At 53.2% G+C, this 14,311-nt stretch overlaps 2 protein-coding genes and 1 non-coding gene across 3 annotated transcripts; all 3 read right to left on the reverse strand.

Annotated features, from left to right (window-relative positions):
• Window positions 1-1,101: 1,101 nt before the first annotated feature.
• On the reverse strand, window positions 1,102-1,173 carry SMAC4_14094. The gene has a single exon. It is a non-coding gene; the product is annotated as a tRNA-Cys (tRNA).
• Window positions 1,174-1,925: 752 nt separating this feature from the next.
• On the reverse strand, window positions 1,926-3,656 carry SMAC4_00640 (uncharacterized protein). Its single transcript, XM_003349704.2, has 4 exons — window positions 3,636-3,656; window positions 3,517-3,571; window positions 2,655-3,445; window positions 1,926-2,600 (listed from the first exon to the last, which is right to left on the reverse strand). The coding sequence occupies exons 2-4, from the start codon at window positions 3,535-3,537 to the stop codon at window positions 2,207-2,209; spliced, it is 1,206 nt and encodes a 401-aa protein (XP_003349752.2). The 5' UTR covers window positions 3,538-3,571; window positions 3,636-3,656; the 3' UTR covers window positions 1,926-2,206.
• A 1,656-nt stretch (window positions 3,657-5,312) lies between these two features.
• On the reverse strand, window positions 5,313-11,438 carry SMAC4_00639 (uncharacterized protein). Its single transcript, XM_003349703.2, has 2 exons — window positions 9,776-11,438; window positions 5,313-9,493 (listed from the first exon to the last, which is right to left on the reverse strand). Exons 1-2 carry the CDS (start codon window positions 9,791-9,793, stop codon window positions 6,101-6,103), a joined length of 3,411 nt encoding a protein of 1,136 aa, XP_003349751.1. The 5' UTR covers window positions 9,794-11,438; the 3' UTR covers window positions 5,313-6,100.
• Between the last annotated feature and the right edge of the window lie 2,873 nt (window positions 11,439-14,311).

The following is a 14,311-nucleotide window of genomic DNA, read 5'->3' on the forward strand; positions in this document are numbered from 1 at the left end:
GAAATATCGAGGGCAGCTACGAGAAGCCAAGATGGAAGGCACGAAACACCCCCAACGAGCACCATGTCCCATTAAAAGAAAGGAAAGAGAAATACCAGTCAAACCCCTCCGCCTCATGATTTCAACCTCGGGCCCCCTAAATCAACCCGAGTGCAGCAAGGAACTACCCAGAATCTGTTAATCATCTCCTTCCTGGCCCGGCCTCTGCAAATGTAGCTGCTGCAGAAAAAAATGTCCTGGCGGCCTCCATGGCTCTTTCCCAATCGACATGCTTGAGAAATTATGGGGTAAATTTATGTGAACGCAAAAACTTCACGAGTGTTCGATAGCTCCTGTCCCGCTGTTGATCATCGTGAATTCAGGTGGAGAGGACAAAACATTCCTCGACGACTCCTGCCCTCTATACCACTCACGCGTGGTGACAACACCATTCCACGCCTAGTACGCCGTTTCCCTCTCAATTGAACTACGTAGATCCGTCACATCACCAATGTCCTCTTACCTCTGGCCATTATCGAGCCATCCATGACTTCCGGTCCCTCAAGCCCATCAGGAAGGAAGGAACTCCCAAGCGTCTTTTGCTCATCACTGCTTCCATAGGAGATGCGCCTCTTCACAGGGAAGATGTCTCGAACTCCATGGATGGTTCTTTCCCAATTGACTTCACCTTTCTTCTTGCCAGGCTTGGCTTCCATGCTTTCACCAAGGATTTTCATGGGTCTTCGATATCTCCTGCGGTGCCTGTAACAGTCATGGAGTGGACGGGAGGAGACGGGACACTCCTGCCATTCTGCTATGGCCGTAACACCCAGTTCGTACGTTCCTTCCCGAACTTCGTAGTTCTTATCAGCATCTGTCGTTCAATTATCCTCTACTGTGGCTCCCCACCGGTCACTTCCCTTCAACCCCCTTCAACCTCCTCCATCTACATCTGGGCACCTTCAGTTCAGGAAATTGCCTACTTGTAACTTATACACTTTCCGCAAGTCCTCATCAAAAACGTAAAGACCACAGGATAGGGGTGCTAGCACAAAGGAGCGAAAAGTCAAAGTACAGGGACAGCAGCGGTGGATGTAAAAAAAAAAAAAAGTAAAAAGTTTGAGGACTGAACGCGATTTGAACGCGTGACCGTTCGGACTGCAGCCGAACGCTCTACCCCTGAGCTACCGGTCCTGTTATTGTTATTAATTTTAGCGGAATCATAATATTATATAACTACTCATACTTAAGTAGTTGAACTGCATAACTGATGGTATTGTCTACACTTCTCACAACAGAACGATTTGTCTTTCCACCAATTCCATTTTCGCAAAAAAGCTCGAGAAATTTCACTTCGCCATTTACTTTCAGCATATCACCTCCAAATCTCCACAAAAGGAAGCTACTTACCTCGCCAACTAGCTACTAGATGAGTTTCAGCTGACCGGAAATCATCACGCTTCATGGTACGCGCCGACACTTCCTCATCTTTCGTTTTGTTGGTGACGAGTAGCTAAAGAGATACACCTGCTACAATGCATTTCGGTGATGCTTTATCGTGTGAGCTACTTACCATAGAGATCGGGAGCATCATTGACAATACGCTTGAGCCAAGGGCTAAGAATCGAGGAACCTGGGGTTCTTATCACGACTACGTGTCTTGCCGGGCTCTCGCCACGCCTGAGTCGACCGACTCAAGCCACAAGACAAACCAAGTGAATAATTTCAATACCGAAGGAACGAGTACCGCTTCGCGATCGCCCGGCAATCTGCTGTATGATGATAGTTCCTCCCGTAGTTCTGTCGCATCTTCCGAAGACTTAAAGCTGAGGCATACGATTAACAGGGAAATTGTTACAGTTCTTTGACTAGGGGCTCGTAATATGTCTCGGGTTGCAATGACTACAGGAGGGTGGACAGGCAATGGTATTACCGGCGATTTACGCCTGGAATATAACAGATTTTATCATCATCATGCAACATGCATGTACTGTCTGATGAATTAAGAGTATATGGGCCAACAACTAGAATGTCTGACAGGTATATCTAGCAGCTTGATTTGGCCTTTTCTTTATTAAAACACCGTAACCCGCAACGAAGAACTCCTCCGCTCCAAGTCAAGAATGCGCATATGTGCGTAAATCGACAAGCCCGGAATTCCACCGAGCAGGGTATGGCCTTCGGTCCTTCACGTGCGCAGAGGAGCCCGAATAGTGAGTGGAATTGCCTACTCCTCGCCCTCAAGAGGGGCCTCCTCCTCGTACTCCTCCTCCTCCTCGTCAACACCAGCATCCTGGTATTGCTGGTACTCGGAGACGAGATCGTTCATGTTGGACTCAGCCTCAGTGAACTCCATCTCGTCCATACCCTCACCAGTGTACCAATGCAAGAAAGCCTTGCGCCTGAACATGGCAGTGAACTGCTCGCCGATACGCTTGAAGAGCTCCTGGATGGCGGTGGAGTTACCGACGAAGGTGGAGGACATCTTGAGGCCGCGGGGAGGAATGGAGCAGAGGGCAGTCTGGACGTTGTTCGGGATCCACTCGACGAAGTAGGAAGAGTTCTTGTTCTGAACGTTGCGCATCTGGTCCTCAACCTCCTTCATGGAGACCTTGCCACGGCTGTTTGATTTTGTCAGTACTAGTCACAAGAGCAGCATTTTCGAGGAAACTTACAAGATGGCAGAGCAGGTGAGGTAACGGCCGTTGCGGAAGTCAGAAGCGGCCATCATGTTCTTGGGGTCGAACATCTGCTGGGTCAACTCGGGCACGGAGACGGCACGGAAGTGGTGGGCGCCGCGGCTGGTAAGGGGAGCGAAGCCGACCATGAAGAAATGGAGACGGGGGAAGGGAACCATGTTGACGGCGAGCTTGCGGAGATCGGAGTTGAGCTGGCCGGGGAAACGAAGGGAGACGGTAACACCGGACATGACGGCCGAGACGAGGTGGTTAAGATCGCCGTAAGAGGGGTTGGAGAGCTTGAGAGTCCTCATGCAAATGTCGTAAAGAGCCTCGTTGTCAATGCAGAAGGTCTCGTCGGAGTTCTCAACGAGCTGATGGACGGAGAGGGTGGCGTTGTAGGGCTCGACAACGGTATCGGAGACCTTGGGGGAGGGCACGACGGAGAAGGTGGCCATCATGCGGTCGGGGAACTCCTCACGAATCTTGGAGATAAGGAGGGTACCCATACCGGCACCGGTACCACCACCGAGGGAGTGGGTGATCTGGAAACCCTGGAGGCAGTCGCAGCCCTCAGCCTCGCGACGGACGACATCGAGAACCTGGTCAACAAGCTCAGCACCCTCAGTGTAATGACCCTTGGCCCAGTTGTTGCCGGCACCGGACTGGCCGAAGACGAAGTTGTCGGGGCGGAAGAGCTGGCCGAAGGGACCGGCGCGGACGGCATCCATGGTACCGGGCTCGAGATCGACGAGGACGGCACGAGGGACATACTTGTTGCCGGAAGCCTATGAAGCGCGAAGCTAGTTAGCAACCCAACCCCTCTAGAGGGAGGTCATCGGGTCTGGTTGTTGCTCACCTCGTTGAAGTAGACGTTCATGCGCTCGAGCTGGAGCTCCGAAGTGCCATTGTAGCTGTTATGGGGCGGTGAGCTTTCGAGGTCATCACCGGATAGTTATCAGGCACGAAGTTACGTACACACCGGAGGCGTCGAGGCCGTGCTCGCCAGAGATAGTCTGCCTGTTTATTCTGTCAGTGTCCCGTTCACCAAAGGCGCCGTTATTCGAGATGATGACGACGTACCAGAAGGCGGCACCGATTTGGTTACCCTGATTGTGGGTGTCGTGTCAGTCCTGCTGTTTTTGTTGTTGTTGGATCGCGACGGGGAGCTATTATCGACTTACGCATTGGCCGGTCTGGAGATGAACCTATAGCACGCAAAGAGATCGTGTCAGCGTCTATGTCCATGATATCCTCGAGAGATAGCAGTGCCCGCGACGGCGAGGGAGCGAGCAGGAGGATCATGATGATATCAGGAAGCGGTAGGCAGAGGCACAGAAGGAGACGAGGCAGTTTGGTGGGGTAGGACAATCAGGGGTCTAGGGAGCAAAAAAAAGGATTGTTCTGCGTGCGCGGCGTGGTGGTCAGCATAGGGAGACTTACAATTTCACGCATCTTGACGGTTTTGTGATGACGAACACGGGTTCTGTGTGGAGGTTGAAGGCAGAAAGATGGAAGAGCAAAAAGATGGAAGTGGTGATAAAGCCCGACGCGAATAGACGGAGAGACGACGGAGGTCGGTGAAAGTGGAGAGGTTTGATGTCTGGCCTAGGGGGAGAGACTGGGAGTCTTGGGAGTGGAAAGGGAGATTTGTTGATTTTTGGTGCAAGAAATGAGCGGGCCACAGCCGGGCCAGCACCCCAGCTTCTCGTTCACCGCCGCCGCCGCTCGCCGGGCTGCTGGGTTGCCGCTGCCAAAGTGGGGACATCAGGCGCTGTCGAACCTCTGGAAGGCCTGTCGACCCGTCCGTGTGGTCCCTGCGCTCTCCTTCCCAGTGGTTTCCGCGTGTTTACCACCAAAACCCCCCAGCTGTCTCGAGGGGCCAGCGCGACGCGCTAGTCTGTTTCTGGTTGGTTGGGACAAGTTGGCAGGCAAAACCAGCCGGGCGGCGGGGCCCAGGGGCACCCTGGACTTGCTCTTGCCAATGTGGGGTAAGTTGCCAGCTCGAGACCGCCGTCGAACTGTCACAACCTCCAATTGGATTTGCATGGTTGGTTTGGGCACGACTGGCCTAGACTGGACTGCGAGATGAGGGACATCGTCGATTCAACTCGAAGGGCGCTGCATCCCCTTCAAAACCTGTACACTTATGGTAGACACTACAAAGTTGCCCCTTAGAACTTTCTCAATCAGCGCCGTATAATAAATAGCTGTTTGTTTTATCACTTACACGTACACCAAGAGCTACCCCTCCATTTCCATGTTTCCATCAATGGCATGGAAGCTTACCTGTACGCTCGGTACGGGGTAGTAGCCAGTAGGGGCCTGATTAGGAATTTGGGGTACCTGGACTGCCCGACCTGGGGAAGGAAAGGACGAGCCCGTTCTTGTGATCCATGCCGCGTATCATTTTCAAAGAAGGGGAAGTTGGGATTGAGAAAAAGGAAAGATCTCATTCATCCAAACACCAAACAGCGAAAGGTCAATCGCTCGCTACCTCCCTACTTGTTGACTGTTGTACCTTACATTGAACAGTACACCAGAGGTAGATGCACTGCATTGCAGCGGCAGCGACCATGCAACATCTGCGTCCGGCCTATGATGCCCTGGCTTTTCATTCACCGGATCGTGGACTTGTCTGACGGTCAGCTTTTGTCCTGTCAGGCACCGTCGCGGCCATCTACGTCATGAGCAATGTTTACTTTGTAGCACGCTCACAATGGGAGCAGGACAAGTGACTAAGTAAGGACAGGCTACCTAATTTGAAGACACAGAGGTTACCATAGCACCTTCGGACATTCATGAAATAAGTGAAAGAGAGATGTAGATAGACATTGACATATTAATTTAAACTTAAAAGACGATCAACCGTTCATGAGGCTATTTCATGACTTGATCATGTCTGTTGATAGGGTATGCTTACGCTCGTTTTACCCCCGTCTGTTCGTTTTTATGCGTTTTTCCTCCCCCCCCCCTTTCCGCAACCTGACCCAGAAGCAATGCAAATGGTATAAGGAAGTGCTGCTGCTGCTGCTGCTCAAGGAAGATCCTGCCATGCAAGAAAACCAGAACAATGAATATGCCGCATGCCCTGCTATGCCATGGCCATTATCTCCCCATACGTTTTTCTGTGTTCCATTCTCTCCTCGTTACAGTAGAAAAGCGCGACAGTTCTTTCTGTCGCATCATCTCGTGTCTTTCTTTCCTCAATCGATAACATCCTCCATTATGTCTTCGTATCCGATGGCCTCAGCCAAATATAGCGGGAATACCCTCATCACTCATATCTCTCGATCCAGCCCATCTCAGGAGCCGGTTCGAGCCTGAGATGCTGGCGTACCATCCTGGTTCATGCGTTCGTGGCGAAATATATTAATTTTACATATACAATGTGTCATCGTTCCCGTTAGGCTCGGTTCGTGCCGTCGTTTTCGTCTCCTCCACTAGCTAACGGTCATCATATGCAACCGTGGAGAATCAACAGAGGACTTTCTCCTAAGGACCGAATTCGTACTATGGCTCTTGGGCAATCGCCTCTGAGGAGTCTGCGGGCTTGCCGAGGGGTCCGTAAAGACTCGAGTGAAAGCCGGGCTCCCGTCAAGGTTATGGCGAGACTTTGGTGGCTCAACCCGGGGGGTATTGGTGGGAGTTTGTGTGAGCAATTCCGCCCGCCGGACCGTTTCCGCGAGAGAGTCTCGAAGCTGGCCTGCTCGCTTAACCAACTCGTGGAGGCTGTTTGTGTCGAAAAACAGTTTCGAACTTGGAGGCTTGACCGGGGCTACGTGCTTAACAGGCTCTGCCCGTTGCTGCTGCATGGCTTCAATGACTGTCGCAATCATTGCCGATTTCCCGGTGGGACTTGCCGACCTCTCGGGGGTATGCGGTCGCGTCGCCTTTGCGCTTCCATCCGTGAGCGGCCATCCTCCACCAAAGATGTCATCGTCAGGAGAGAAGACCGATCGTCGCCGTGCCACTTGTCGCTCACGTATCACCGTGGTTTTTCCCATGGGAGGCGGGATGGCCTCAAACGGATCGATTTGTGGGTCAAGGATCGAGCCGTCAAACCCTTCTTCCAGGTAACGCTCATCGAAGCTTGAAATCTTCGACTCTGTTGACTGCGAGCTGGTGTCGGCGTCATCTTTGTCCTCTTCGTCTGGCGAAGCAAGCTCAATGATGTTCTCAGCCTCTTCCCACTTCGATGCTGCTGGGCCATTCAGGATGTCAAGCTCCTTTCCATGACGGCATAGCCGCTTGAGGTCGTTAACCAACAAGGAAAGTTCGCGGATTTGTCCTGAATGTGCTTTGACAGAGGGCTGGCTCGCTTGGATGGAAGCAGGGACAAGCATCGAGAAGCTCGTGGCAGAGTCCTTGCAACCGGTTGCACTTACTGGCACCTCTTCAAAGTCAAAGTCGTCATCCCAGTCCTCACTGACTGTCTTGGAACTCAGTCCCCACGTGCCAAACTTGGGCGTAGGCTTGGAGCCTTCAGCAAGATCAGGAACGACAGGGACACTTTGGCTCCGTATGTGGGCTGCGCTGGGCCCTTTCCTGATTACAGAGCGGCCTCCTCTCAAGTCCAGAATCTGCTTTCCGTGCACCGTCTTGGGCCGCAATGATTCACCGTCGTGGTCGAATTTGTCAACCGACGGTGCTTCACACCAGTCGAAGATGTTACTCCGCGGTCGGTCGTTGAGTGCATCATGCCCGAGATCCGCATTGCTTTGCTCGCATAGGCCTGCCAGCGCCTGTCGTATCGCGGGGCTGACGCGGCTCGAGTTCGTCGTGGATGGTGGTGAAAGGTGGTTGCTGAATGCCTCATCATCGTCTCGCGCCCAGTCGTCATCTTCATCGTCGTCGAGTGATAGGCGGCCAAAGTCATGTTCGCCCAAGGAGAGAGTCGGTGTAGGACCAAGCTCGAAGCTGTTTTGGTCATTTCCGTCGTGAGCGATCCTGGTCGCGTCCGACAGATACGCGGCGCGTAAGGTTGGCGGAAGACCTTTGTCCTCCTCCATAATCCTGGCAGCACCATCCCACGATTGCCCGAGGATTTCTTGGATGGACAGCCTCTTGTTTTTGCTGTTACCAGCGGTGCTCGGTGGCGACTCGTCAAACATGGACTCTAGTGGCGTCTCAACCGTCCTCAGCCGACTGGAGGAGGCACCGGTGCGGAACGAATCATACATGCCGTCGCTTCGAAGGTCTGTGTCATCGTCATCGCCAGACAAACCATCCCGACCGTCGATCGATTCTGAGCCAACTAGCGTAGACGCTTGTTCGCCAGAGCCGCCCGATCGACTTCTTGGTTGCACCGGAAGGCCCTGTGTGGCCGACATGTAGTTGATTGGGCCTTGATATGGACTTGGAGAAGCTGATGAGGGGGTGGGGCTGGGTTGATCAAATCGTGTAACGTCGACGTTGAGGCTTGGGATGCGGGACATGGGAACAAGCGGGGCCGAAGGATTTCTTTTGTGAGAAATAACTAGACGAAGGCCCGGCCTCAAACCTGTTTCCAAGTGTTTTGATGTTGTTTGAGTTGGTGGAGAATTTCCATCCCAAGTCGGTCTGGCCTCGGGCTGATCTGCACGATTGGATGCACCAAGCATGAAATCGTTCAACGGCCCGGGTCCTGCTGCATGTCTACCGCTGCCCTCGGCATCACTTGCAGTGCCTCGTCTCGGGCGTTGGGCGTTTGTACTCTTCAGCACCCTTGTCTCGGGTGAATTGAGATTTCGGAACGACAGCGACCTCCTCAACTGCCCAGTTGGAGAAGCAGGTGGTGCACAGTCTAGGCCCTCCAAACGTCCTCCTCGGGTTTCCGGTCGAGATTGCCGTGGTTTCATTTCCGGAGTTGGGTAGGCCGCTATGCAATCTGGCTTGGTTAGGTAGGGCCTGGGCGCATTGTCTGCCTGTACTTGCACACGCTTGGAAGGCAGCAAGAGGTTATCGAGGCTACTTTCGCTCAACCGCAGACCACTTCTCCGGCCGGATGACCTGAGTATCCGAGCATGGAAGAACGATGTCCATCGCCCACGACCCTTTGCAACGCCAACCTCTGCCTGTGGGTTCGTCGTATGAACTTGGGGCTCCGGCTCTTCTTCTAGCGAGAACTTGGGATCCACTGGTGTTGGGCAGAAGGTACCCTGAAGCTGCTGGAGTGTCATGGACCTTTGGTGGCTGGTGGCTGGTCGTCGCAAAGTCGGTAGTTGTGACCTCGATCCTCGTTTTTGCTTCGCCTCTGAGTTTCCTCCTTGCCCAGTAGTTATCCTCTTGACCAGCTTGTTTGGCGCCACTTGTGGTCCGGACGTGGTAGTGGTGTTTGACCTCAACATGGGCGCTTCTGAACCGTTGTTGGAGAAGTTTATTGAAGGCGAGTCCGGACCCATGCTTGACCTTGGACTGCTTCCATGCTGAGATAGTGGGCGTATCGACAGGCGCTTCAACCACGATTCCCTTGACGAACTCGAATCCCGCACACTATTGCCTGTGGACCGCTCGCTATGGCTCCGTATGAATGACTGCCTCCGGTTCCCTCTCGAGGGCGGTGGGGGTAAACTGCCGGGGCGCTGGCCGGCCGAGTTGGTGGGATGTGACGTAAGGGGTCCCGGAAGTACATCAGAAGTCGGGTCAAAGGAGCTGTACGGAAAGCACTCTGATTGCGGAGAGGTGAGAAGGGCCCCGCTGGTGCCGGGTCGGGGAGATGCCATGGGCATTCGGAATAGATCGTAGTCCTGGGCCATCTTTCTCTTGGATATGGGCCGAGGGGGGTCGAGGTCGGGGGGCTGGCCAAATACTAGGCCAGTAGCGGCGGCCGCGACAACGGTGCCGGTTCCCACGAGCTGCAAGCAAGGATTGAAGTTAGCATCGGGGGTCCTGCAACGAAAACCGGCTACGTGCAGGCGGGAAATGGCAGAAGGAAAGGACGTCGCGATAAGTCCAGAAGGGGGATCGTGTGTACGGGACCCGTCCAGCGGTTTTGTTTGCGCAGTGGGAATGCCGAGAAGTGCAGAAAAAGTGTAGAATTAGGTAGTATCGGTGACAGTGATGGTGATGATGATGATGATGGTGTTTGGTGGTGGTGCTGTAGTGTCGAGCTTAAACTCTTGAATTTGTCGACTTACACTCGGCACGGCCTGCATCTTGGCCAGACGGGGGGGAGCTATGTCGACGACTGACCGCCGGGAAAGGAAAAGGGAGTGAGGGAAAAGTCGTGGTTCGCAAAGGTGGTGGTTTGCATCGTCAGGACATTACTGCTTTGGGCGGATGTTGTTGTTGGTGTGGTAGTGTGCGCAGTGCAGTGCGGTAAGGAGACAACTGGCGGCGGAGGAATGTGGACAATGCAGGTGCGTTCCTGCGGTCGAAGCCCCTTTCCCCTTTGGTCCCTTTCACCGAGAGTTTGCACCTTGGTCGATGAATCGCAGTCGCCGGGGCAACCGTAATCACAGTCGGAATCGCAATCGCAAGAGCAAGTAGATGTGGTAAATCGCAATGGCCGTCGTCGTGTGTAATCGTGTGTCGTCTGTAGTCGCAAAAAATGGATGGCAAGTGGCCGTGGCCTAACTGCTGCAGGGTGACAGGGTACCTCTAAAGTCGCTGTAAAAAGGGCGGGCACCAAAGTCCATCCAGGTAAGGGATCGATAGTGTGGTCGTTCAAAGGCCCGAACACGCAAGACACGAACCAGTTCGGCTTGCAATTGCAACTGCAGTCGCAGTCGGCAGGCGACAATGATGAGACAATTGACGACAGAATTGGGCGTTTGGGATTTTCATTCAGTCCGTGGAAAGGTCTGCTTCGCTCCCTGCTGAACGGAATGGATTCGTTGCTGGGTCCGGTCTCCTGCTGGGTCGGCGGTCGGTGGCCTGCCCTGGGGCCCTCTTGGGGGAAGGGACTTGGCCGCTTTTGGGTGGTGGAGGTGAACAAGACAACCTGAACCTGCAAGCCAGACCACTGACGAGCGATTGTGACCAGAACCTGGGACCACTCAATGCTTCATGCACAACTCAAGGGAAGTGAACCTGTATGTACATCCAGACGTGAGGGACGAACTCAGGGGACCCGGCTCGCAGTGTCTCCCTTTTGCTGTCCGATCTCCAGACTCCAGACACCAGACACGGCTATGGCGGACACTGGGGTGGACACAGAGACACCGCTGTTGTTGTTCGGCTCGTCAGGCGAGGGGATCGCTGCCAAACAGATTCAAGCAAGTGTCGCCGGCGTGGGTAGCTAGCTCAATGCTCAATGGCAAACTGCTGCGCTTCTCCGAGATAGTCTAGGTAATGAGTGGACGTCGAGGCAATAGATGCCTGCGGTAAGGTCGAAGGATCAAAGTGAGAGAAAGTCCGTACAGTTGCCGTGTGGCACGTTGTCGTTGTCGTCGGTACAGGTAGGTAGGCTCGTGGGCCAGGTAGTTACCTCTAGTATCTACCACACTGAGAAAACGAAGGGAAAGAGACAACAAGGTGTAAAGACAAGACAAGACAAGACAATGGTGGAGGAGCCTCTCAAAGTCACCACACCACATTCAACGGGAGTACGGCAGGCGTCCTTGTGTGGAGGAAAGGAAGGAAGGGAGAAGTTGTGTGGTGTGTGTGTGGTGTGTGTGTGGTTGAATCAATGGAATCAAGCTCGAGACATGCAATATCAACAAGGTCAATGGCAGGTCACCTCTCCAGTGTGGCAGGTCGCATGTCGCAGCAAGCAGGTCCTCCTCTCCTCTTTTCCTCCGTCAAAAAAAGGTGAGAGAAAAGGTCTCACACTTCCCGTCCTGAGGTTTTCCGCCCGTGTCGCCCGTCTCGGCTTGCAGATGTGCAATTGCTGCCACTGGACGTCCTTCCATCTTTTCCAGGGGTCCTGGACCGTGACGGCCGGCCACCCACCGGGACCTGCCTTGGTGTCGAGATGATATGGGTCCCACTGGCAACCGACTGGGTTCTTGCTGGAGACAGAGGATTCTCAAGTTTGGTGCCGGGTCAGCGAACCCTCGCGGATTGGCGCGATTTGCTCTCATACCCCGGCTGCCAGCTTCCACTTGTCGCTACTGCTACGGCTAGCGGTGCGTGCCTGCGCTCGTGCCAGCGGTACGTACCCCGGCAGCACACGGCGGGTGCGCGCGAACACTGGAGAGAAGGAACGAAAAAGTGGAAATGGAGAAAGCACGGAAAAAGGCACGGCGACGCTTTCCAGTTGATGCTAGCGCCATTGGAAGTCCAAAGTGGAGCTCTTAAGTTGACTTGGCCATGCCTTCTTGTTCTTCCTTGGTTTCCATCTGCGGGCACAACTACACCTTCCTCCAATCTCACCGGCGGTTGACGTTTTTTTGCTTGTTTGAAACCAGAATTCGAGATGCCACGCCGATGCATTCCAATCCAATGTCCACTCGCCAATTTTACCAATCGACACAACCCCTCCACAAACGCGAAACAAGATGGAGCATGCAGAATTGCAGATGCCAATTCATCCCTCGCTGTGCTGTGAGAAGATGATGCACGTCATGAATTCCACACGAGTACGAGCTTTGTGCCGTGTATCGTGGTATTCTCCTGCCATATGCTCGAAGAAGGATGTGATGAGTATTCGCACTGAGTCGAGGCTATTACCTAGGTGACACCGTCGTCTCTCGATGCTCCTTCTTTTCTGCCCCTGGTATCGTTCAACGGGCTCCATTCCTCGTCCGACACAGAGCGAGACAATGTTTGAGAGATTATCTTCTCAGTTGGTGCCCGCTGCTTCCAGTCCTCTTCCGTGTCTGACGGTCGGTTGACTGCGTCGTTTGGGGGTTTTGCTTTTGCGATCGATCTACATGCAATTATCTGACCGTGGATCAGTTGAAACATATCATCATTTGGGCTTTCAACGTCCAACGTCTTTCGTCCTAAAAAGCGGTAGACTTTGAACCGTTCTTTGATACAGTCGACCACGACGACAGCGACGATGGCGTTCCAAAAGAGATGCATTGAGACCCGCATGCAAAGTGTGCTTCGAAAGCCACAGCTCACACGCCATGCAACAGCCTCGGCAGCTCACACGCCATGCAACAGCCTCGGCCCCTGGTTCCCGGGAGGAGTCCTTAATGCACCCCAAAAACCTGCCTTTTCATCATGGGCTGTGAAACAAGGATCTTCCTCTCTCTCTTTGGGCTTCATGTCGGAGATCGCTGCAGTCCATCCATTGCGGAGCTGGACCTTGCAGCAGGCCACGCCGGCCACGACCACGACCACTCGGCCCAGACACTCATGCCACGGTATGTTATCTTTTCAACAGACTAGCCAGTATTTCGAGCACTCGATGCCCTATGAACAGACACCTCCTTTCGTCTGGCCATCACCAAACAAAACACCACTCACTGGTCACCTGCCCACCTTGAGATACATGTCATCACCTGGTTCGCCTTCTCTTGAGAGATTTCCTGCTCATTTCCATCTCTTCTCCTTCATGACGTACCTGTTTCTTTCTCTCGTCCATCACAAATACCGGAAGAAGTTAGCCAGTTCATGACTCGGACTTGCTGTTCCCGGGAAAGGGAGGCAGAGAATATTGACATGTCGAGTCCTCAAGTCTCTGTGCCGCAGCCTTTCCCCGGGGATGCGTGGGGGGAGGTTCCTTGCATTGTTCAATGTTTATTACTTCCACACGCATGCGGGAATCAACCTACAGGACGCTTTCCGTTGGATATCGTTCGGTAGCTACAATCGTAGCGTTGGCCAGCTCGCCGTTTACCAGCCATATCAGTACCGTTGGTGGACGAGGCCTCGGTTCGGTGCTGTTCCTCTCGGGTCTACTTTCCCTTTCTCTTCGCAGCTCTTCGCACTCACCGTGTCTACTATCAAATTGCCAAAAGCATATAAGCGGCTGAGTACAAGGATCGGAAAGCGAAAGGGAAAAGTGGAAAGGGTCGCGGTTTGGGTTATATCTCGCACATCACTCACCAGTTACCGGCTTGGTAATAAGGCACGTAAGCGATCCCTATACCACAACGGATTATTTGTTCACGAGCCGTGTGAGCGGCCGGCCGGCCGGCCAGCCAGCCAGAAACTCACCTCCTTAGAGCACAGTCTTCGACTCCATGGTTTGCGTGTTCGATGCCTGCCTATAACACAACTGTAAATACCCGACTAAGACTCTAAATCTTTCGGAGAACGGATGCGTCTAATTCTGATACTGGCTCATTTCTCGCTACCTATCTATTAAGTAGTGTCTTTATTGTCGTTGTCATTATCATTCTCATTGTCCCAAAACGCATCAAATACGTTACTGCCGAATATCGTGAACAGATGTGGTGAAATGTGGCTGTCATGTGGCTGTCCCACATAACCTGAGCGATGGGCAATAGTTATCAATCACCATCAATCCCTTGGAAGACAGTCGGCCACGTCGAACACCCTTCTCTTTTTCATGTTAAATTAAACCCCCAAAGCTTGGTGGGACCACCACGACAGGAAAGCTGAAGTGCGAAACTATAAAAAGAAGATGCATGATGATTGGCGGCGGTTCGCAAACCTGGGACGTTCGGTGATGGTTGTTCATGGTTCGGGATCCTTCCCCCCATATGAGTGCGATGTCGATGTCGAAACTCTCTCACACACACACACGCACACATTTTTAAGATATTCATATTTCCCTACTTGTTGTTCATTGGCTCAAATGAGATATGTATCAA

The sequence above is a fragment of the Sordaria macrospora genome, chromosome 7, assembly GCF_033870435.1.
Source record: "Sordaria macrospora chromosome 7, complete sequence".
NCBI lineage: Eukaryota > Fungi > Ascomycota > Sordariomycetes > Sordariales > Sordariaceae > Sordaria > Sordaria macrospora.

Excerpts from the sequence above, each read along its gene's own strand:
- SMAC4_00640 (XM_003349704.2), bottom strand. The coding sequence starts at position 3,537 with ATGAACGTCTACTTCAACGAG. Across the intron at positions 3,446-3,516 it reads TGAACGTCTACTTCAACGAG|GCTTCCGGCAACAAGTATGT; the intron begins GTGAGCAACAAC and ends CGCGCTTCATAG. Across the intron at positions 2,601-2,654 it reads CTCACCTGCTCTGCCATCTT|CCGTGGCAAGGTCTCCATGA; the intron begins GTAAGTTTCCTC and ends AAAATCAAACAG.